Raw genomic sequence first — 23,659 nt, forward strand, 5'->3', positions numbered from 1 at the left:
TTCAGTGTTAGATGTTCCCTTTTGAGACCCACTTAAGAGGAATGTTGATTGCAAATCCCCTATATACAGTCACTGGGAATTAAAAATAGCATCCCTTGATCTTTCTGTTGGGGTAGAAGACACTAAATTATCATTTTTTACTGCTGAGAGAAAACTTGAATATTTAAGACCTCAAACTGAGCTAGAACACATTCACCCCATGGGCTCTTCAGCTTGTCCAAATATTTGTCTCACACCGCTCCAGATCACCTGTGGATCGGCATATTCTCTCTCCCAGGGAGAATGTGTTGATCACATAATGATTAGAATCACATACACTTGGTCAGCACTCCTTGTTGCATTTCAACACACTGAGTACGCCTTTATCATCATATTTGGACAGGCAGACTTGTGCTACAGAGTACCACACTGCTAGATGAAGAAACATCAAAACCCACAAAAATCCAAAGTGGGGTCAGGTGGGATGATGCTGCCATAAGTAACAGAACGTCTGCCCACAAGTTCATATCCCTTCATTTACCATGTAACTAAAGATGGTATAAATAATTTAAATACATCCCATTGCAACATTAAGCACTATACTTTAAGAAAAACATCCTTACAGTTTCTTTTCTACCACATTAATAACTGTCTGTGAAGAAACCAGCAGGGAATGCTTTGGTCTCATGGCATCTATTTAAAACACTCTGGGCCTTCCAAAGAAATCTATATGAGCCCCTAGATAGAAAAATTACACATGCGAGGTACATTAAGTACAATAAAATGTTATGCTTAGCAAGTCTGATGAGTAAACTAAAATCCTCTGTTGTATCTGGATGTCCTCAATTGTTCAACTTGAGCGAGACTCTTATGGTGGGTTTTCAAAAACATGCCTCATGACTTTTTTGTGGGTGCCCCGTGAGCACCGTGATTTCAACATCAACATCAAATTTCAGGCATCAACTTGTGCAACAAACACACATATATAACTATTTTAAACTTACCTATCATAGTGACGAGAGCTTAGTCTCCATCTGTGGCACGAAGAGCTCCAGCAGTTTTCATCTGAAGAATACATTATTACAACCACAAAAGAAAGGATTGGGGAGACCTGGAACATGTTCAGCCTTTTTTTATTTCTCTAAATGTGCACTGTGAAGCCTTTTGGGATATGACTTATAACAAAGAGTTACACAGATTAGGCATAATATTTTGACCACCTGCCTTGTTGTGGCCATTTTTGTTGAATGTTTATAAAATGCAATTTGTATTCATTTTTGTTTTTTCTTTAAAGGTGTAAGAATATACTGACCTGGTTTTGTTATGTAAATTTGTAATTAATTTTATTGGAGAAGCTTTTGGAAAGTGATTGGTTTATTAGCTTATGGACCCTCCCATTAATCAAGAGATTAAGAGCACCCTGGATGGGTGTGGTAAAGGGGTTTTTCGTTTTTTGTTTGCCAAATGTCAGATGGGAAGACGGGAGGGTTAGAGAATGATTTTTTTGACCACTTTTGAAGTTGTTAAAGCAAATTAAGTTAACTTTCGTTTAATTTTAAGTTTTAAGAAGTTATTTGGTTGATTTTTGTTTATAATTTTGCACGAAATAAACCACATATGATTTTTAAACAATGGAGTCAGAAGTGCGTTCTAAAACAAACCTCCCGTTGCCACCCACGGCCTTTTCTTGGACTTTTTTGGTGTTTGGAAAGTAAAAGGCCGCGACATGCCTAATATTGTTTTGGTTCCCCTTTTGCTGCCAAAAGAACCCTGCCCTGTTGAGGCATGGACTCCACTACCACTAGACCCCTGAAGGTGTGCTGTGGTATCTAAGGCACTGTGTATTCTGACAGCTTTCTGAACTAGCAGAACTTTTACAGCAATTTAAGCTACAGTAACTTGTTTGTTGAATTGGACCACATGGGCAAGCCTTTGCTCCCCATGTGCATCAGTGAGCCTTGACTGCCCATGACCCTGTTGTTGGGTCATGGGCTGTTTCTTCCTTGGACCGCTATTGATAGATACTGTCCACTGCAGACCAGGAACACCCCATAAGAGCTGCAGTTTGGAGATGATCTGATCCAGTCATCTAGCCATCACGATTTGGCCATTGTCAGACTCATTTAAATCCTTACAGTTGCCAATTTTTCCGGCTTCTAACACATCAACTTTGAGGGCAAAATATATCACATCCACTAGCAGGTGCTATAATAAAGACATAATCAGTGTTTTTCACTTCACCTGTCAGTGGTCATAATGTTTTGCTTGATGAGTGCATGCTGTAAAGCCATGACGTGACTGAGAGAGAACATACAGACAAAATGATGTGAACTATGGTGCCTACCAGCAGGCCTATTCAGAGCACATGAAAAACACAGGAGCTTTTGTCCCACATCAACTCAATCTTGGCCCACCACCTGAATCATTTGTTAGATATGCTTCCCTGTGACTTCCTCCACTCCACAAAAATTAAAATCAACTTGAAGGACTGCAGTTTGACACTGAAGGAGACCCAGCACCCAACACAGAGGCACCAGTTCAAGACCTCGTGAAGGGACTTTTAAAATTTACCGCCTACCTCAAAACAGTCCAGGGGTGCAGAAGGTGTCCTTGGGTGTAAGCCTGACCAAATTTGAATCAGGCAAGGCTTTTGATTTCTATGGATCTGTTTCTAGAACTTTTTGATCTCGCCCTGCAATAACAGTTTAATTGAAGCGGAATGATTTCTTGACTTGTGATTCATAGTGTACAGTAACAATGAATAGATATAAATGGATAAGAGCAAGATTCTGTGAATAGGTCTAAACAGTATTCTTGCAGTCACTAAAATATGTGCTGTTATTTCTTATGCTGTTTGCAGTATAAGATTTATGCTGCACTTTGATGCTTCATGGCTAACACAGAATAGATCATATTTGCATTTTACCCCCTTTGCACAGCAAAGTGGTGTCATTTAGTTGTTTTCTCTGTAAACCACTGTGAAAGCAAGAAAATAATAATAATGATAAAAAATAAAGGCAAACTCAGTTATTTGCTTTGTGAGTCCAAAAGTTTTGGAAAACCTTTCATCAGTAAAAAACAGCAAAAGCAGCAGAAAAAGATGAGAGGCACATGCAAGGGAGAAAGAACAAAGAGACAAATATTTGCTTCTCTCAATTTACATTGTGATTTTTTTTTTCTTTAAGAAAAATTTAACTGATTATCTCCAGCAACAATGCAGAGCTATGGAAATGAATGAGCATACAGTGAAACGTGTATTCTTGCAGAGCATTTCCATAACGTACAGAAGGTCTTACAGTGCCTGCCTTGGAGGTTGACTTGTTCTTAAGCTATTGAAATTAAGTGCGAATGTAATGTTTGGGCCCTCGGCGCCTCTGTTCCGTGTGAGGAACATGTGCATTTCAAGTCATATCACCCTAATCCCCCAGCAAATAGAAGATGACACATTGTTGTCCCCACTGTGAATAATAATTAGCTGCTGGCAGCAAGCAAACAACAAAAAAATCATATTTAAACGGGTGTCACTTCTGCATGCTCACAACCACTTCTGCAACAAGTTTGTACACCTGGGGCTTCAATGATGCTTTTTTAAAATATATACATATACATATATTATAACCCATTACTCCCCGCCCCCTTACAATAGGAAAAACACAAACTGGGTTCAATAAATTGCTTTCTTTGCTGAGGCAATACATCACTCACTGTGCTGAACTCTGCAAAAACAGACCCGAAGCAACCACACAAGCTTCTGATTCCACTTGTGTAGCGCGGGAGACAAATCTCTTGTTACAGGAAAGGATGGGTGCCTTGTACTGCCACTCCGAAGGGAGAGAGGGCTTTGGGGCTTTTTGCACACTTTGCCATTACCCGGAAAGCTACTGAACTCTGAGTCAGGAGTGCAGCAGTGCCACAGTCTGCGCAACCCACAATGTGCAGTCTGCTTTCAGCTCTCGATGCGGTACCAAACACCACAGTCCTATCAAATAGGTAAACAGGAGGGCATGCTGTAGCTCAGCAGCAGCATTGAGGTGCAAATGAACTCAATCTAGTTTGGCTCGCCACTGAACTAAAAACAAACTACGGCTCCCTTTGCATGGAAATGCAACATGCTCTCTGTCAAAACTTCCATTCACACGGCATTATCAGCAATTCCGAGCACTGCAAAAAAACATTAATCTGCAGACCGGAATGGGCACGAACAACTGATTCCGACCAATAGAGACAGGCACAGCTGTGCATCCCCCCAACACTACGCCCCCACCCGCATAGCAAAAAAAAAAAAAAGTATTTCAATTAGGATTGTGGCTGGCAAGGCTAATCATACATCACTTTTAAAATGAACTGCATTTCTGAGAAGCTGCGGAGCTTGAATGAGGTGATGGTGTCTCAGGGAGGAAGACTTAAATGGAAAAATGCAAATATCAGAGAGAGCAGACATCTCGATTTTCGTTTCATCATTCGCACTCAATTGTATCTTTTGATTAGGAGTTCCAATCAGCTCGGCCTGTGGGTGACTAACTGTGCAACCCCTTGTGCCAGTGCAGTCACATCCTGCGCCGACTAAGACTAATTTTAATCATGCAAGAAGGAGATGAGAAAAATGTCATATTAGTCACGCGGTAAGTGTAAATAATGCCATTTGTTTAAATAAATAATATATACATGTTGCAAATGTACTTACTTATATTGACTTCATAATGAGGATTATAGCTGTGAATTCATCTCATTTAATAATGAGTACAAAACACCTCTAGAATCCATAATCTAACAGTTTTGATCATTATTTCAGTTGTGCTGTATTTATAATTAGATTTTTGTGGATACATACAGCATAAATATTTAGCCATTAACAGGCCACCATGACTGAGAGTCCGGTAATGATAGTTCACTGTTGGTGTTCAAATGTTAATGAAACCAGTGTTCCTGTTATTGTGCGGTGTATGGAGCACACAGATTCAAGGTGAGATGTCTGTATACTTGTAATGCAAACACCTTGTACAAGTCTAAAACAGGGCTATTCAATTGAAATGAAGCAGGTTTCAAGCAAGAACATTTCCTTAAACAAAGGTCCAGAATATGAAAAAGTTCTACATGTATTATAACTCAATGCAATATATTGCATAGATTGCCAAAAGTATTCAATCACCCATCCAAATCATTGGATTCAGGTGTTGAATCACTTGTGTGGCCGCAGATGTATAAAATCAAGCACTTAAGCATGATGATTGTTCCTACAAACATCTGTGAAAGAATGGATCGCTCTCAGGAGCTCAGTGAATTCCAGTGTCGTACCGTGATAGGTTCCTCGCTACCAAATGTTCCACAGTCCACTGTAGAATCAGAATCAGAAAGGGGTTTATTGCCAAATGTTGAGCAGGTTTACAACATTAGGAAATTGCTGCGGTGCTTCAGTGCAAACATAGTGTCATAAATAGCACTTAAATAGACATGAAAAAATAAAAGTAGGGATAAGAATTAAAAGTGCTACGTAGAAAGATATGTAAATGGTATCAAAACAAAATGGAAGGGATTAGAAACAACAGCAACTTAGTCATGAAGTAGTAGGCCACGTAAAATCATAGAGTTTGGTCAGTGGATGCTGAGACACTCGCTGAGACATGATAAAATTATACTGAAATGTTCTTGTGTCATTTAACCCTTTAAGACCTACCATAGAACCAAGTCCGTCAGAGCTTATATTATATTTTTACATGCTGTGGAGCCATTTTTGGGAGCATTTCAAGTTGCTATACATCAATACAACCATTATAGCCCAGATTTTAATAATATGTATTCATTAAGTGCATAGTAATTACATAAATTGCAAAAAAAGTGCAATAGACTACAAAAAAATTGAAAATCGTTTTTGCTTTTTTAACATATATTTGTAGTTAGAGAAATTTAAGAGGCTTATCCCTCAAAACTGTAAATACAAAAAAGTTGCACAAAATAGTTTCCCACCACAGGAAATTTATTTTGAGTGTCTTCATAGTTTTATTTTTGAAATACACCAATTTTTATACACTGCAGGAAAAACAAAAATAAATCTTACAATGCAAATTTGCAAAAAAGCAGCATATGCATCAAAAGAAACTATTTCCAGCAGTGCAATATGAGTCCTAAGCATCCCAGAAACGACACAGAAAGTCATAAAGTCAAAGATAACTTTTAAAAAGACCAGTATAGGCCCTGAGGCCCTGATGGTAAAAAAGACTACATTTCCGCGAAAATGACGTCACTTCCGGTTTCAGGCAGGTAATGGCGGAAATGCAAAAGTTCGCGCTGACGTCTATTCCAACGTAGGAAGTGTTATGAACAGCTGATCGGATCGGCAAAGCGTGTTTCTGGAATATTATGTTTTTGTTCCTGCAAGCGCTTTTTATGCAGTTTTTGCAAAGCTTTATGTGGAAGGAAACCGTGACCGAGGTACGGTGTACATTTTAGGACATCGTCAGGTATCAGACAAAAAATTGTCAGGTGTCAGTTGTCAAAAAAAAAATTGTCAGGTATCAGACAAAAAAATGTCAGGTGTCAGTTGTCAAAAAAAAAAAAAGTCAGGTATCAGAAAAAAAATTGTCAGGTGTCAGAAAAAAAGTTGTCAGGTGTCAGAAAAAAAATTGTCAGGTGTCAGAAAAAAAGTTGTCAGGTGTCAGTTGTCAAAAAAAAAAAAAGTCAGGTGTCAGAAAAAAAGTTGTCAGGTGTCAGAAAAAAAGTTGTCAGGTGTCAGAAAAAAAATTGTCAGGTGTCAGAAAAAAAATTGTCAGGTGTCAGAAAAAAAGTTGTCAGGTGTCAGAAAAAAAATTGTCAGGTGTCAGAAAAAAAGTTGTCAGGTGTCAGAAAAAAAATTGTCAGGTGTCAGAACACAAGGTACCAGAGAGAAAATCTTCCTGCAGGTGGCGCTGTTGTCATGTCCCACCCGAATTGATTTCCAAATATGTCATCAACGTGTGACCGTGGGAGAGCGTAAGGTCATTGACCTCACCGGAGTTTTACCGTGGTTCAGGCTCCTAACGACACAAGGTAAGTTGAACTTTTTCTCCCTTTTCCTAACGACACAAGGTAAGTTGAACTTTTTCTCCCTTTTGTTCATATTTTTGCCACAGTTGTGTTATATTAAGTTGCAGTTATGTTGTGAAAGTTACATATCAGAGACGGAAAGCCAGTTTTGTACGAAACCAAATCAGTACTATTTTTGTCTGGCTAATTCATTCTAGCTAGCGACAGTGGTGAAACGTGATTCAAATTTAAACTGTTCAGTAATTGTTTTGTATACATTTCAGCAAATGGACAAGCTGAAAGCTCACGAGCAGCCTGCATCCTTTCTGTCGCTCTTTTTCTTTATTTCTCTTTTCTATATTGCTACTGTCGGGATATTTTTTGATCCCGATATGTTTTTTTCTGTTGTTGTTTTTAGACTTTGCTGCAATATGTCATCTGACGATGATGAAAGGAGTATCCGACTCTGGCTGGTTCCCATGACTGTACCAAAAATACTTTTTTTTTTTTTATTAAAAAAAGAGCATTAAAAATAAATGACTAAAGTACAACTTATTTATTAACTACTGTTCACCTCTTTCATATCAAAGAAGTGTATTTTTTGCTACACATGTTTTATTTGTGGGCACTGAATAGACGATGCTTTTAGTGTAATTGCCACATAAAAAGATTTAGTACTTTACTGGTTAATTACTTATGTTCAGTGTAAGAGGTGGGTGATCAATTAGACTGTTGTTGTTACACTTAACCTTTCAAGATATGATGATAATAACATTGTTCAACAAAGGCTTAAAACAAAAGGAAATCAGCTGTGCACTGAATTCATATGGGCATAAAATAAGGTAAGTCTGCATTTCAACAGTTTCCGTGACAACTCTCTAAAATGACAAAACATGCAGTTTGCATTTAATATAATGTAAGTCTGTGTTGTCTTTTAACAGTGAGAGGCATCTGAGACGAGTTTTAAAACTTCTAGGGTTGAAGCGAAGATGCCCCCAACGACCTTTTACTGAAATCCACAAAGCTGTGGAGGTAAGCGTTAAAACATCAGTGCAAAAAATATATATTTTCCTGAAGTCTGTGTCATGAGCTATTGTAGAAACAATAAATGTTATTTTCTGTAGTGATTTAAAAAAAAAAACATTCAATTGTCTGTTTGTTTGTTTTTTAGAGTGAGATGAAACAGTGGTCTCCTGAACAAGGAATCAGGGCAATGGTAAAGCGGGTAAGGGATGTCAGAGGAGTGCGGCCTTGTTACAGGTTGGTTAAATAGTGTGTATATGATCAAGTGTTCTCTTGTTTTACTGTTGAGCTCAGAGTAAAATCTATTGTTACTGTAGAGACGATGTTGCTAATATAATGAGGTATATGGATGCAAGTGGTCTTCAGAGGAGATCTCCTGGAAAGAAGAAAATTCCCTGTCGGAATTACATCAGCCGTGGTCCAAATGACACACGGCACATTGATGGTATTTATTTTATCTTTTCAATTAACCTTCCAAACATGTTTTGATGGTACTTCTGTTGAAACAAATTGTAATTATTATTTGTTGTTTCATATAGGCAATGATAAACTGAAGTTCTTTGGAATGTGGATACATTTGGGGATTGATGGGTAGGTTTGAATATGGCATTCGCTACTTAATTTATTACATTCAGTGATAGTACAAAGTTGCTTCAAGATAAGGATGTGCGGTAAACTGAGGTGTTATCTCTCCTGAGTAGTCTAGGGCAGGGATGGGCAAGTCCAGGCCTCGAGGGCCGGTGTCCTGCAGGTTTTAGATGTGTCCTTGATCCACAGCTGATTCAAATGGCTAAATTACCCTCACAACATGTTTTGTAGTTCTCCAGAGGCCTGGTAATGAACTAATCATTTTATTCAAGTGTGTTTACCCAGGGTGATATCTAAAACATGCAGGACACTGGCCCTCGAGGTCTGGATTTGGCCAAGCCTGGTCTAAGGGACCAAGATAAAGTATGAATAGTGAAGGAGGATTCAAGATGGCGGTTTTTAAAAGGCTTATTTCCTGCTAGTCTTAAAGTTCCATTTCAGACTGGCAGTTAATTTCAGGGAGGGCCAAGACCAACACAACAAACAAAACATCCCTGATATAAAGTAAACAGAATTTAACTCCAAAGAAAATAAAATGTACAATTTACGATAACCTACCTAACCAACACATAAACAGGAGAATACAAGGGATTACAAAACAAAAGGCAGCTCTCCCCTCGCGTCAGTCTGAACACAGTCAAGAGTCACATTCAATTCCAAAGGCATGTAAGCCTACACAACTATGGCAGTCAAAATGGCCGGAGGAACCAGAAACAACGCCTAGACATAATACAATGGAAAACCAGCATACTCTTGGGGAATGTAACAAAAACCAAACATAGTGCCAAAACATGATTAAATCATATGTACAAGTGGCCACTTTTCTGTTTCTTTCTTTTCAGATTTTCCAGGAAGGTTCTATGGCTAAAGGTGGGCACATCCAACCGCAAGCAAAACTTTGTGGCCAGATACTTCTTTGAGGCTGTTCAAGAACAGGGTGGTATGCAATATACTAAAAAATGGGGGGTTAAAAAAGATTACATTTTGTTAATAAATTTATTTTTTCATCATTCACTAATTATCTTCAGTTTGTGTCTTTAGGCTGTCCTCAAATGATTCGGGGGGACAGAGGAAAGGAGAACCTTGTTGTGGGTCAAATGCAGATGGCATTTCACATGCGAGATCTTGGGAATCAGGCATGGAGGTGCTTCAGAATGGGGACATCAGTGCACAACCAGGTATGTCTTTAAGCTGGTAAATGACTATTTCTAAAGTAACAACCTGACAACAAAACTGATAATGTCATGTTTCTGTTGTTTAGAGAGCTGAATGCTTCAACAGTATTTTAAAGCGGACATGGATTAAGAAATGGCTGACAACATTTGAGGTAAAGCAAATCTTTCACCTGTAAAACCTATTAACAAAGAGTAGCCATCCAAATTTCGTTAAACATACGATGGATTAGTTTATCTGAAAACACAAGGCCAGAATCTGTGTTTATGTACATCTGTACCTTTTCACTAATGAAATTCTCACCTTCACAACTTGTGTCTTTTTCAAAACAACATGCGTAGGCCATGATGGAGTCTGGGATCCTTGAACTGGACAATCCTGTGCACATGTAAGTCAATATTTTTAGACATGAAAAATAATCAAGCAGCAGTATGAAAGTATGTGGTCTAGGAATGCCTTTGTTTTTTGAGTACTGATTAAAATTTAGCTTTTACTTATTCTACCTCAAAGAAGCAGATGAACATATTAATTTTTTAATTCTCCTTTTTCATAGCAACTGCTTGCAGTACTCACACTTGCCACTGCTTCAAAGAGACTTAAAAACGGAGCAAACAGTTTGGAACACCCATGACATCCGCAAGCAACGCAATGCACCTGGTCCATTTGGGAAACCCGACCTTCTGTTTACCTCACCACCTCCTGGTATGTCATTTGAAAGCCTGTGGGGTTTTATTTTTTTGTTTGTTTTTTAACTTTCATTAGTTTACTTTTACTTTGATATAGCACTCTTCACAGGATAAAAACCACAAAGTGGCTTCACAATAATATAAAACAGATAAACATAAAACAGCACAATCGAACATACAGAATAAATGCAATCAAGGAAACGTAATGATGGAGGCAGAGCATTCCATGACCTGGGAGCCACCGCTTTGGAAGATCTCTTGCCTCTGGTCTTCTGGTGGGACTACTAACAGCCATTGATTAGATGATCACAGGCTGGGAGAGGGAGCGTGGGGTTCTATAAGATCAGAAATTAAGGCAGGAGCTTCACGATTCGGAGCATTGAAAGTCATTACTAAAATTTTTAAATGAATTTTCTAAAATATACTGGAAGCCAGTGTAATGAGCGTAAAACTGTTATAATGTGCTTTCTCTTTTGTGTCTTCCGAAGAAGCCTACTTGTAGTACAATAAGAGATTTCTGAATTTCTACTGTCAATACTAAAATGGCTTCATATTGACACCTTTAACTAAAAATTTATCTAAATGTTTGAGTGATATTTCCATCTTTAAGTTTCTGTAATAACATCTGTAAACACTGACTGCTTCTTATACAGGTTCTAGAACAGCTTTGTCATTATTCATTTATTTTTAACATTCAAAGTGAACATCTTTTCAATATTGTCTTTCATTCGCAGGATATGGCAATGTGCTGCACATTGTTGACCCAGACCTTTTAGACTATGCCAAGCAATTAATCTGTGAGAGGGAAGAGCCTTCACTGGTAGCAAACCAGGAATTCAGAGACATGTGCCAGAACATTTTAGAAAACAGCCAGTTTCCCTGCACACCTGATGGTTGCCTTGCTGCATACCTCATGCTAGTCCAAGAGCTCACAACTGCCATGAACAGAAATGCAGTTCCTACACTTTCTACGTTTGCCGAGGCAAATGACATATACATCTTTCTGAAGAGAGAGAGGATGGAAGGTGCACCAGTAAACATTTCCAATGACCAATAAAATCATACAACAGTGTTTGTTAACATTTAATTATCCTTGTTTAAAATCAACAGGTAATTTGAAAACTGTCTGACCAACAAAATGTACAATAAAATGTTGAAATACAATTGACAAGGTGCCATCTTTCATAATGATTCAGTGTTTCATTTACCACAACTTTTGTTAACAATAATGTAGAACATAATTCACATTGAAAGACTTTTGAACTGCAGACTGTAGCAACATTACCACTTGTAGCCATATCGGCCTGACTTGAGAAACTTAACAACATCAGATGCGGAAGGCCTTGAGTCTGGGTCATAGCTCACCAAACCACCAAGAAAACTGTTTTTGTCACTGAGATGTGATAGGGAATGTGGTGGGGTTTTGGTGGCCATTAGTGCAGCCAGTTCTCTTTGTTTTTTAACCATCCACGGAGCGGAACCCGTCAGGATCTCCAGATATGTGGCTCCGAGGGACCACATGTCTGTCTGGAACGAGGCCTCTTCAAACATCAGTATGCATTCAGGGGCCATGTAAAGATATGTGCCACCAGCTGGACCAGTAGCCTGGGCAGTGAACTTACTCCCTTGACGAAGCATCACAGTGTCTCTTATGTTTGCCATGCCCCAGTCTGTCAGGACTGCCTTCTTAGAAGGGTGGTGAACCTATAAGGTATACATATGAGAACTTACCAGGTTGTCTAAAATTTCACAAATGTTATCAAAAATGTCATTCCAAAGACCACAGCTCATAATTGGGGAAAAAAAAAACCCTCAAAGCTTTTAGCACCCAGATCACCCAATCACTGCAGATTTATTCTGAGATTGTTTATTATACCCAACATTAAAATTAACAGATTGGTTAATGATCCAACCCGGTTTTATAGTCCTGTGCATTTTTTAATCCCCATTCCACTTAAGCAAGTGGTACAGACTAATAAAATAATAGAAACTTTCAGTTTGTAAAGCCTAAACTTACAACATGTTTGGGAATTTTGTAGGTGTGCAAGAACCAGCATATTAAAGAAAAATTGGACTATTAAAGAAACAATGTAAGGCTTCTTACTTAAAAAAAAAAATCCTTTATATGAATATGCCAGAAAAGTTTCTCATTGTTCAAATGTAGTGTTTAATAGACTGAAGAGAATAAAGTTAAATAAATAATATACTATTTTTATTTTGATCTTCAAAAACAAAGTGGAGAAAAAGAAAAATACAATATGGCTTACCATGACATTTGCTGGCTTTATATCCTGGTGAATGATTCTCTGTGCATGGATGTACTCTACTGCCATGGATAAGTCCAGTGATATGAAACCGGCATCATCCCCTTCAAGCTATCAAGACAATATATAATATTAATAAAAATGCATAGCCAGGTGTGACAATCTAACATGTCTACCACTGGAAATGTATTACTTCAAATAGGATTAGTATTCAAATGCAACTGCTCGTAAGCTTTCAGCTTGTCCATTTGCTGAAATGTATACAAAACAATTACTGAACAGTTTAAATTTGAATCACGTTTCACCACTGTCGCTAGCTAGAATGAATTAGCCAGACAAAAATAGTACTGATTTGGTTCCGTACAAAACTGGCTTTCCGTCTCTGATATGTAACTTTCACAACATAACTGCAACTTAATATAACACAACTGTGGCAAAAATATGAACAAAAGGGAGAAAAAGTTCAACTTACCTTGTGTCGTTAGGAGCCTGAACCACGGTAAAACTCCGGTGAGGTCAATGACCTTACGCTCTCCCACGGTCACACGTTGATGACGTATTTGGAAATCAATTCGGGTGGGACATGACAACAGCGCCACCTGCAGGAAGATTTTCTCTCTGGTACCTTGTGTTCTGACACCTGACAACTTTTTTTCTGACACCTGACAATTTTTTTTCTGATACCTGACTTTTTTTTTTTTGACAACTGACACCTGACAATTTTTTGTCTGACACCTGACAATTTTTTTTCTGACACCTGACAATTTTTTTTCTGACACCTGACTTTTTTTTTTTTGACAACTGACACCTGACAATTTTTTTTCTGACACCTGACAATTTTTTTTCTGACACCTGACAATTTTTTTTCTGACACCTGACAATTTTTTGTCTGATACCTGACTTTTTTTTTTTTTGACAACTGACACCTGACAATTTTTTGTCTGACACCTGACAATTTTTTTTCTGACACCTGACAATTTTTTTTCTGACACCTGACTTTTTTTTTTGACAACTGACACCTGACAATTTTTTTTCTGACACCTGACAATTTTTTTTCTGACACCTGACTTTTTTTTTTTTGACAACTGACACCTGACAATTTTTTTTCTGACACCTGACAATTTTTTTTCTGACACCTGACAATTTTTTTTTTGACAACTGACACCTGACAATTTTTTGTCTGATACCTGACGATGTCCTAAAATGTACACCGTACCGAGGACAAGCTGATGGCATAAGATGTAAGTACAACTCCTCTGGTTTCATATGCAAAAAAAATTTTTGCGCTAGCTTACATGGTTGCAGTCCTACCGGGATTTAAAAATAGTTATGCAAAACAGAGCGTGCCCGCTCCGATCGGCTCTAAAGGGTTAAATGGTAAATGGCCTGTATTTATATAGCGCTTTACATATCCAGTCATCCACCCATTCACACACACATTCACACACTGGTGATGGCAAGCTACATTGTAGCCACAGCCGCCCTGGGGCGCACTGACAGAGGCGAGGCTGCCGGACACTGGCGCCACCGGGCCCTCTGACCACCACCAGTAGGCAACGGGTGAAGTGTCTTGCCCAAGGACACAACGACCGAGACTGTCCGAGCCGGGGCTCGAACCGGCAACCTTCCGATTACAAGGCGAACTCCCAACTCTTGAGCCACGATCGCCCCTCGTTAAAGTAAAATATGATTTGAATTCCAAAATAAAAAAAGAGCTTTTGAAAAAGTTGCCTTCAAATAAAGAGCTTAACAAAAAAATTATGAAATTGTGTAGTTTGAGTTTTCCTCCATTTATTATTTTTTCTTAATTACATTTCACATGTAAGCCATTTGAGTGTTAACCCTCCTTTTTGATTCAGTAGTTGATAGTTTTAGTAGGATTGCGTGGGATGAGTCACAATGCACGGACATGACTTTCAGATACCGTTGGACCCAGTGCACCCAGTTAGGACATACCACGTTTCTGTCTAATAGCTCTTTGGGAATCGCCTTGTTGGTACAAGCTTGTTGCATCCTTGTTTAACTGTTTTATCTTTGTTCCCATTTCCTTACTTGAATCTGCAGACAAAGTGTCTAAAGATACAGTTTATTATATTTCTTTACTAAGTTATCTGTCACATAAAGACGCTGTTTCTTCCTTTCAGTTGGATATGTAATTAAGCTTGAATGATTCATAGGTCAGTGGTAAGTAGATTTTCAGTGGAAGGTTTATTTTGGTTTGTTTAATCTAAGATACAATATAAGGTACAAGGACTGGTTTGAAAATGAGCAAAAATACAGCTATGAAAAGCTCATGAAAAACTTTGAAAGACCTTCAGAAAGCCTGGTGAACTATTACTTAAGACCACTTGAAAAAGAAAAAAAAAGATACAGCAAAGTCTGGCTCCCTGGAAGCAAAATATAAAGAAATGAGAAGTGATTCAATATCGTTGCGCTGTACTCTATGAACCCAATTAGATTTTTGGAGCAGAATAGTGTTTATTAATAGTCATTTTAAAGACAGTCATAGGTAGTAAGCTAGCCTTTTGCACAGTGCTGTATTTGTTACAGTGTGTACTATTGTGATTTTTTATTTAAGCCGTGTGGAAGCAGGTCAGTAAAAGTCTTACTTGACTCATTACCTAGAGAAAATCTTATATATTCCAGGTCCGTCTCAAGGAGTAGCTGAAGATGGAGATAGATATAGCCTTCCTGATTGTGCCACAGAGGTGAATGCAGCATCAAGATGTGGGAAACTTTCCCTCACAGCCTTTTGAAGTTCAGGGAAGTGTGGCACCAGTGCTGGAAGCTAATTCTCTCTCTCTCTCTCTCTCCCTCTTTTCTGTCGTTCCTTTTGCTATGAGCAGCCACACTCTTAGGATACAAACTTGAAAGGAAATAGAGCCGTGGGGGAACAGAACACTGTTATTGTAGAGGGCTGGGTTCTTGTCAGCCTATTGAGTTGTTTACATCTACAAATTTCGACAAAAGCCTGTGTCCTCAAACACTGGCAGGATGCCGTGTGACCTGTAGCGAGGAGGAGGCAGAGGGGAAAACTGCAGGAGACTATGGAAAGCAGGCGACGCTATTTGAGCCACGTCCTTTTGCAAGACTGTAATCATAAGAGGGGGAAAGTAAACAAATGTTATCCATTTAGGATCAGTGCATTATCCGTGCTAATGTGAAACTACAGTAAAATTATCACATTTCCCTAGACTAAAAATAAAAAGGAAACAAATTAGTGAATATTTTTGCACTCTGTGAGTTTTACATTTGCTTATATTTGATTACAGACGACACACCGCCTGCCATTGTTTGGCTTTCCTGGCATCTCTCGGCATAAATTTGTTTTCCATTTCTGCTATCAGCAGTCGAAGTGGGTGATTAGCATGAGAAGCCACGGCAAAAAAGAACACAGAAAAGAGCAACTCCTACTCAAACTTCAATAAAAATCAACAATGTAGATGTACCGAGGGATGTCTGATTGACAGGTTACCTATTGTACTTGGCACTAATTGCTACGATGATGTTGCTGCATGCCATACAGTAAAGATTTCAAATAGACGAGTGTGTGTTGTTTCCTTGGACTATTGCAGTACAGAAGATGGAAAAACCTTTTCCCATACAATCATCCATATCAGCTCAGTCCAGCTTGTGATTGAAGCTATATGATTTTTACATTAAGTGGAATATTCAAACCTCAGACTCCATTATGTTAAAACTGCATCTTTTATACAACTGGAAATGTCACAGTTGGTGCTGACTAAACCAGGCAGATAGGAAACAATTCAGGTGATGTATTGATGATAAAAAATAATCTCTCAACAGATGGCAGTCAGGCAGGTAACAGAAAAGAAGGGGAACAATTCGACATTGGAATATCAATCAGGAAGCAGGAAACTAACGCAAGGGCGTGCAAGCACCAATCTGGCAAAGCCTTAATAATAGATATAAATACCCAGAAGTTGACTTGAATGTGGGAAGAGTTGAGGTGGCAGAGTCTGGTGGGTGGAAATGTGGGAGATATAGTAGTCATGACAGGAAATGCTCTTGCAGATCCTTCTACACCAATCTGGAGTATTTGGGATCTTTGGAAACTTTGAGATCTTGACTACATTTAAACCTCTGTGGATTTGAACAATGCTTCGTTGCACAGCGTGAGTTTGTAATGGCTGGTCCACAGGGTGCCAGTCAGGTGTATTAAGCATTCAACTCCAAGATACCCCATGGACTTTTCTGATAAACAATAACAGTTGTATCTGTGAGGCCTAAAATAGATTGAATGCATCCTCTTACAAAGAAAAAGAGCACTGCACTATGTTTAGAAAACAATGGAACATTCTTTTTTGGCTTGCTAGTAGCTTGTACAGTATGTTACTGTTTCACGGTACCGCACTGTTATGGTTAGACAAATAGAACTTTGTTTAAAAGGCAGTGAAGGGCAGCCCACACAGGTTAGCTTTAGGAGTTTCTTAGTGTTAGGCTAATTGCAAGTTAAGGAAACCACAATCTTCTGTTGAAAAACAAAAAAGTGAGCTACAGTCATGTGAAAAAGAACATCTGCTCATTGCTCTCTGCAGTCATAGTCACAGTCATGTTTCCAAACGAATTAAGTGGGTAAGCAGCAGACAGGAACTGCTAATCAAATCCACTTAATTAAGATTAATTGATTGTCAGCAAGTGTGACCACCTTGATAAAAGAAGTAGTTTGGGCAGTCTGGAACATTGAGGTGTGTGTTAACACAAGGCCAAGGCATAAAGTCAAAAATGTACTTTTGCAATTGTTAATGCTCATCATTCTGAGAAGGTTTATAAGGCCAAACACTTCAAAGTCCATCATTCCAGAGTGAGAAAGATTATTCACAAGTGGAAGACATTAAACACAGTTGCAAATCTTCCCAGGAGTGGACGTCCTAGGAAATCCACTCCAAGGTCAGAGTAGGCAATGCTCAGAGAAAATGCAGAAAACCAAGAGCAACAGCTTAGACTCTAGAGGCCTCACTTAGCATGTTAAACGTTAATGTTCCTGACAGTACAATTAGAAAAAGACTGAACAACTATGGCTTGATTCAAAGTTGAGTTGCTAGGAGAAAGCGTCCCCTCTCTAAAACAAGCATGGCAGCATAGCTTAGGTTTCCAGAAATGCATTTAAACAGTAGTACTTCTGGAACTTCTTATATGTCCAAAGGACATATTCACTCCACATAAAATGTAATAAATAAATCATATAATACAAAAACCAACTATTTACATTTTAAACTTTTAACTATTTAAATTTTCAGCTTTTTCCTTTTAAACAAATTTAAAGTGAAACAACACAAAACACTGCAAACCACAACACAATTAATATATAAATTAAAATATGAAAACAAAAAGAAGATGCACATTCTTTGTCATATAGGCCTGCATGATAAACTTTCTGAATCCTTTATCATCTGCAACTGAAAATAGTTGTGGATGATTACTATACCTTTCCAATGGTTGTTGTCCCTGGCTCTCTTTCTCTCTCTTTCCCTCTGTTTCTGTGCTACTGCGAGTGTAACTACCGCCCCTCCCCCCTCTTATCAGCACAAGCACAAGGCTCGCAGGAGTGAAGCGAAAAAAAGGGCGAAAGAGAGGGTGAGATAAAAAAATAAAAAAAAACCCACGGCTCGCGTCGTTCACTTCAAAGACCCGGCTCTAAGAACCGTTTCGTTCGCGACCGACACATCACTATGAAGCCGTAATGCTCCGACAATCCATCAAGCGGTGCAGCTCTGTAGCTTACCAAAGTCGTACTAAAACATTTTTTGACAGATTGCTGAGCGCCATGTACCACATAAAATCGGTTTGCGGTCAGTAAGCACAACCAGAATTCATACAGATTTTTGAGAAAAAGAAAGGATTTTAGGCCTCGTTAGCGCGGTAAGCTCGTTAGCGCGGCTAGCTCGCTAACACATTGACGCCGTCCAGCCCCACGCACGAGGCGATCCGCGGTAACTCGTTAACGGAGATTTGCCGTGTTCATCTTGTCGTTGCCTGCAGGTGAAGCTATGGGGGAGGGGGAGTTGTGTTCAGTGAAGGAGAGGCAAGGCTGAGTAACGTTGAGTAGAGACAAAAGTGGACGAAAGAGAGGCAAACTTGCGGCTCCACAAGTATAATTATAACGTAACATATACTATATCGATATAAATGATATTTTCACATCTTATATCTCATATGAAAATATATCGATATTTTTTAAAAAACTCGATATATCGCCCAGCCCTATAATACAGAGTACCATGTTTAAAGAAAGCCAAACACACACATAAGCACAAACACCACATACTAACTAACTGGGTCATGAAACAGGACAATGATCCATAAAGCATAATTGATGTCCATTTATGTTTTGACATGATACCCAATCACATTACAGTTGTTGTTGATAAGAATTGATAAGAAAAAACGTGTAAATTCTCAGATTTTATATTTGTTGTCTGTGTGTTATTATAAATGTAATAAATTTAATTCCTTGAAAATGTTGTGTATTCTCCTTTAATGTACATAATACACAGCATAACAGCTCTTATGGAGCTTGGCTTTTACACTTTTTCCATTAAATTTCACTCTCAAATCTCTTCCTATATTACTCACAATACAGTTAAACTACTGAAATTAATTTGCTTGGCTTGTCCCAGGTAATGTTACCTTGAAATTCTACTTATCTGGTAAACCAATTTCACACAACTTTTTTTTATTTCATTTTCAAACATATCTTGAGCTCAAGCTTGTTTATTAGACTTCACAGGGATCCCCCTGGAGCCAGTAAGATTTTACTTTATATAACATGTGCAGTAGTACTTCCCAAAACCTGTAAACACACTTTGATGTTAAAAATCAGCAGCAGTCCCCTTTAAAAGGATACCATGCTAGCATGATAGTAGAGCAAGAAATACAAGGTAAACAAGGACCAGCTTACCAAAATATTGCTTTTTAAAGTCCTTATTCCAATTGTGACCCATTAAGTTTAATTGAAAAGGATGCTTGATACCAGCTTATAACACTGTGTCTTTATACTGTTTATTTAGCATTTTTATGTAGCTTAAATTTTGCCTCTCATCTTTTTTTCCTCTTCTTTTTATCCAAATAATATACTTCCGGATGTTTTAAAAAATTACTCGGCTAACTCAAAGCACCAGAAGCTGGTAGGCAAATCAGATGACAGATTTTAGTAATCGAACCACAGGCACAACCGACGGTCAATATTTGTGGCACAGTGCCACGCTGACAGTCTGCCGGCAGACAAACATAATGATGTGGAACTGTGTTAGTAAGAGCAATGTCATCAGAAATTATCCTGCATCTGTATAAATCTTGCCTAATCTCAAATTCCTCTCTCTCATTCGCTTTTTTTTTTTGCTTATTTTCTGTCTCATTGTTTGCCAAAAATGCATGGCAACCAGAGTCCCCAGGCTGTAGCCAGCTGAGTTCAGCCCACACAAGCAGGCAACCTGGCTATTATAGATTATCATCAGGGTGACAAATAAGCTGCAGCGAGCGGCGCTCTTTTGTGTTTGCCCTCCTGCGTGTAGGCAAGGAAATATACAAACTTCCTCCAAACCGCTATTCGGTAAAGGACCTCACAGGGGTTTAAGAGACTTGAATTGCCGTGTCAATCTTCAAGACATCTGACAGGCACATAATCAATCTCCCAAGTGATTAAACCATGCACGCTAATTCGTGTGAACAGGACAAAATGTACATGAAAGCGTTGCTGTCACAGTGCAGTGACTGGCAGCATCTGGCATTTTTCTTAAAGACGGCCACAACAATTTATTTCCCCACTGGCCTTTTTGCATCATGAGGACGAATGTGAGACAACAGGCAGTTAGAGATTATATAATTACCCCTGCACACATGAGGTTTCTTTCTTTCGAATAATGCAGCCGATAACGTCTGAGGGTAAAACAGGAAAGATCTTGAAGCAAAAATGAATAAATAAATATTTAACCCGAGTTCGGGATATCTTGATAACTGTGTCAAGTGAAACCAAGAGGTTTTTGCTTGAGGTAATGTAACATGACAGCATTAGCATTCCTCCATAAAAAAAAGTGTACAAATATTAAAATGTCCTCAAGATCCCAACACTGACACAAGAAAATCTTTAGCAGTGTCATATATCATACACTCTGGGTGGGTTAAGAACTGATGCTCTTTGAGAGTTCAATGAGACAGATGATATCTTTGAATAGTGCATATTCATGTCCTGGATACTAAAAAAGTAGGATTTGAAGCCCAATATGTTTTAATGAGCTCGCTTCCCAGGGTGAGCTACTAAATTTCTCATTTCAGTTCCAGGCAGAGAAGGTTAAAGGAGCTCTCCTCTGCCAGCGAGAGGAAGAAACAAATTGGAGAGCGGTGGTGGGTAGATGGCAGTCCAAACCCTTGCCAGGTTACATCCACGGAACTTCTTCTCTGTGAATCACACTGTAAACATATACATGCATATGAGCCGCTCCTCTTTCTTGCTGCATAATTCATACAGTATCCCTTACCGTGCAGAAAATGAATATTGCAATACGCTCGTATTTTATTCAGGTTATTTGCAGAGTTAATTGAGCTATGGGAAAGTCCTCAGAGGACAAAGAGTTTCATCTAATCCCATCTTATTATATCTAACCTCACAGTCTGCTTTAATTAACAGAGCTGCTGTGATTGCGTTCTAATTATGCATATGTCAGTTTGAGTCCGACAACTCCCTTCTTGATTAAAAAAAAAATTCTGATTATGATCAAAACAATATATTTCTAAACTGAATAATGTTGATGTACAGAATGTAAAACATAAAGTTTAGGTTCCTAATCTGGATGCCGGACCTGCTGAACTCTCACTGGACAATAACCTGATTGCTGAGAGAATACTTTGAATCTAAGATTCTAGTTGTTATTATAAATATATTCATTCAATGCCATTTTCCCCATTGCATTGAAAGCTTCCCCTCCAGTTGTGCTTCTGGCATTACTAAGTGACCCCAAGTCTTTTGCACTATGCTTCACTTCATCCATAGGACAGCAAACTGTCTGCATTCCACAGAGGAGAAGTGTCTTGTCATGGTCCTGGGTCGTGCGACCCAGTGTTTTGTGTTTAGTCTATTTTGATGTTTATTGATTGTTTAGGTTCATTAAGTTAGTCCAGCCATCTGTATATACCACCCTTGCATTACGTCTCCCTTGCCCTTCGTGTGTTCATGTCTGTGTGTCTTGTACTGTCAAGTTCATGCTGTCAGTTATATCACCTCCCCCTGTACTACGTCTCCCCGGTTCATGTCTCATGTTTCCTGTTTTACTTTGAAGGCCTGCATTCACTGTCAGTGTATTCAGTTTCACTCCTCCTGTCCTGTCGTTAAGTTCATGTGTGTCAGCTGCGTTCCCATGTGTGGCCACTTCCCCTGATCATTCCTCATGTGTATTTAGTCTCTGTGTTTCATGTAGTCTGCGTCGCGTCGTCTGTGTTCCCACCCCCTGTGTTCCATATCTCCAGCCATAGCCTTTCCATAGTTTATGTCCAGTTTAGGTTTCTGTTTAGCTACTACTCTTATGCTGCCCTCACTCTGGTTTGTTCCTTTCATCAGCCTTAATAAAAGGCTCGCTTTTGTTTAAAGCTCACTCCCGTCTGTTCACTTGTGTACGCACCTGGGTCCATTACACGCATTCTCCACTCGGTCCGTCACAGTGGACCGTGACATGTCTTGCCTTGCTAAGTTAATAAACTAAGATCAAGTATGTGACAGTGATTGCACTGTCATCAGGCATACACCCCCTGCTGTCCCACTTTTACAGTAATGAGGAGGGACGTTCATTCTTCTTCTCCTTAGAGGAAAGAAAAATCACATCCAATAGCAGAGGAGGTTGCTCTTTTATTTTTCTCTTCATTTTTAACCACTTTCTTTCTGCTTGCACCCCTCCTGACCTTAACAGTCCTCATCTTTCGCTGGACCTCTTTTTCATCACTTGTCCTTCTGTCCTCTACATATGTGATCCACAGCCCGGTGGCTAAAAGCCTCAGCCACGTGCCACCATATCTTATTTTCAACATGCCTGTTTCCACAGAGTTGGAGTGATTCCTTGTCACAGTATCTACCTCTTGTACATGAATCATGTAAAATGAATGCGATCCCCTTGGGAGAAGTTAAAGGATTAGGTCCGACTGTTCATCATAGGGCATTTCATAAAGCACATGGTTGCCATTAATGCAAATGCATGCCTTTTTGCCTTGGATAAATTTCCATAGACGTTTTCACAAATGGACTCCAGACAATGTTGGGGGAATCAGGTTGGGACGTTATCCGAAGCTGCCCTTTCTTACATGCAGGAACGTGTCCATATGAGATGCATTATCTGACCTAGAAAGAGTCAGTTTGTTTTTAGGAAAGTGTGCTACACATTGACTTTGTAAAAAGTGGAAGCAGCTGCCATATTGTCACCTGGTGGTTAATGAACTGTTGTTTTCACCTTTGCTATCTTTGTGTTTTGAAACAGGATACGACGAGTGAGGGGTCAATGTAACTTTAATACCACAGCCTCACTGGTGAACCACTTCTGATCTAGGAGTTGGACAATCTGCATAATTCTCTTTTTTGGCTCTAGTAGCCTAATGGCCATAATTAGCATTTTTTTTCTCCCGTCTGATCTGAAACTAGTGATTGATCCAATAAAATCATCAGGATGTGGTTGCTGACGTCACACAGCAAAATAACCAAGGGATATTTTCTTATAGATTTCTATACAACCACAACCACCATCTGCTGGTCAGTTAAAAGGCAGCATCTTTAAGGCACATCTGCACTGGCGTCAGTCTTTATAATTGCTGCTCCTTGGATACAGCAGGAGACAGGACACAATGTCCATCAATCACCTGCTCCATTCCCAAAATGGGTATAATCACACGTCTCCTAGACCTTGTACGAAGGAGATGGCATGGGATTGCACCGCCATTTTTTAAAAT

The 23,659-nt window shown here is 39.0% G+C and overlaps 1 protein-coding gene and 1 long non-coding RNA gene across 2 annotated transcripts; one reads left to right on the top strand and one right to left on the bottom strand.

Moving 5' to 3' along the window:
* Nucleotides 1-7,078: 7,078 nt before the first annotated feature.
* Nucleotides 7,079-11,507, top strand: LOC146547754 (uncharacterized). Its single transcript, XM_085265601.1, has 12 exons — nt 7,079-7,434; nt 7,736-7,820; nt 7,920-8,010; nt 8,150-8,238; nt 8,319-8,446; nt 8,541-8,592; nt 9,432-9,529; nt 9,631-9,767; nt 9,851-9,916; nt 10,104-10,150; nt 10,316-10,464; nt 11,183-11,507. The coding sequence occupies exons 1-12, from the start codon at nt 7,266-7,268 to the stop codon at nt 11,503-11,505; spliced, it is 1,434 nt and encodes a 477-aa protein (XP_085121727.1). The 5' UTR covers nt 7,079-7,265; the 3' UTR covers nt 11,506-11,507.
* Nucleotides 11,508-11,864: 357 nt separating this feature from the next.
* On the bottom strand, nt 11,865-13,350 carry LOC146547755 (uncharacterized). Its single transcript, XR_014890829.1, has 3 exons — nt 13,185-13,350; nt 12,716-12,823; nt 11,865-12,152 (listed from the first exon to the last, which is right to left on the bottom strand). It is a non-coding gene; the product is annotated as an uncharacterized LOC146547755 (long non-coding RNA).
* Between the last annotated feature and the right edge of the window lie 10,309 nt (nt 13,351-23,659).

The sequence above is a fragment of the Mchenga conophoros genome, linkage group LG23 (genome assembly GCF_057382185.1).
Source record: "Mchenga conophoros isolate Kocher_MC1m ecotype Shallow Benthic linkage group LG23, M_conophoros_male_GT1.1, whole genome shotgun sequence".
In the NCBI taxonomy this organism is placed as follows: domain Eukaryota; kingdom Metazoa; phylum Chordata; class Actinopteri; order Cichliformes; family Cichlidae; genus Mchenga; species Mchenga conophoros.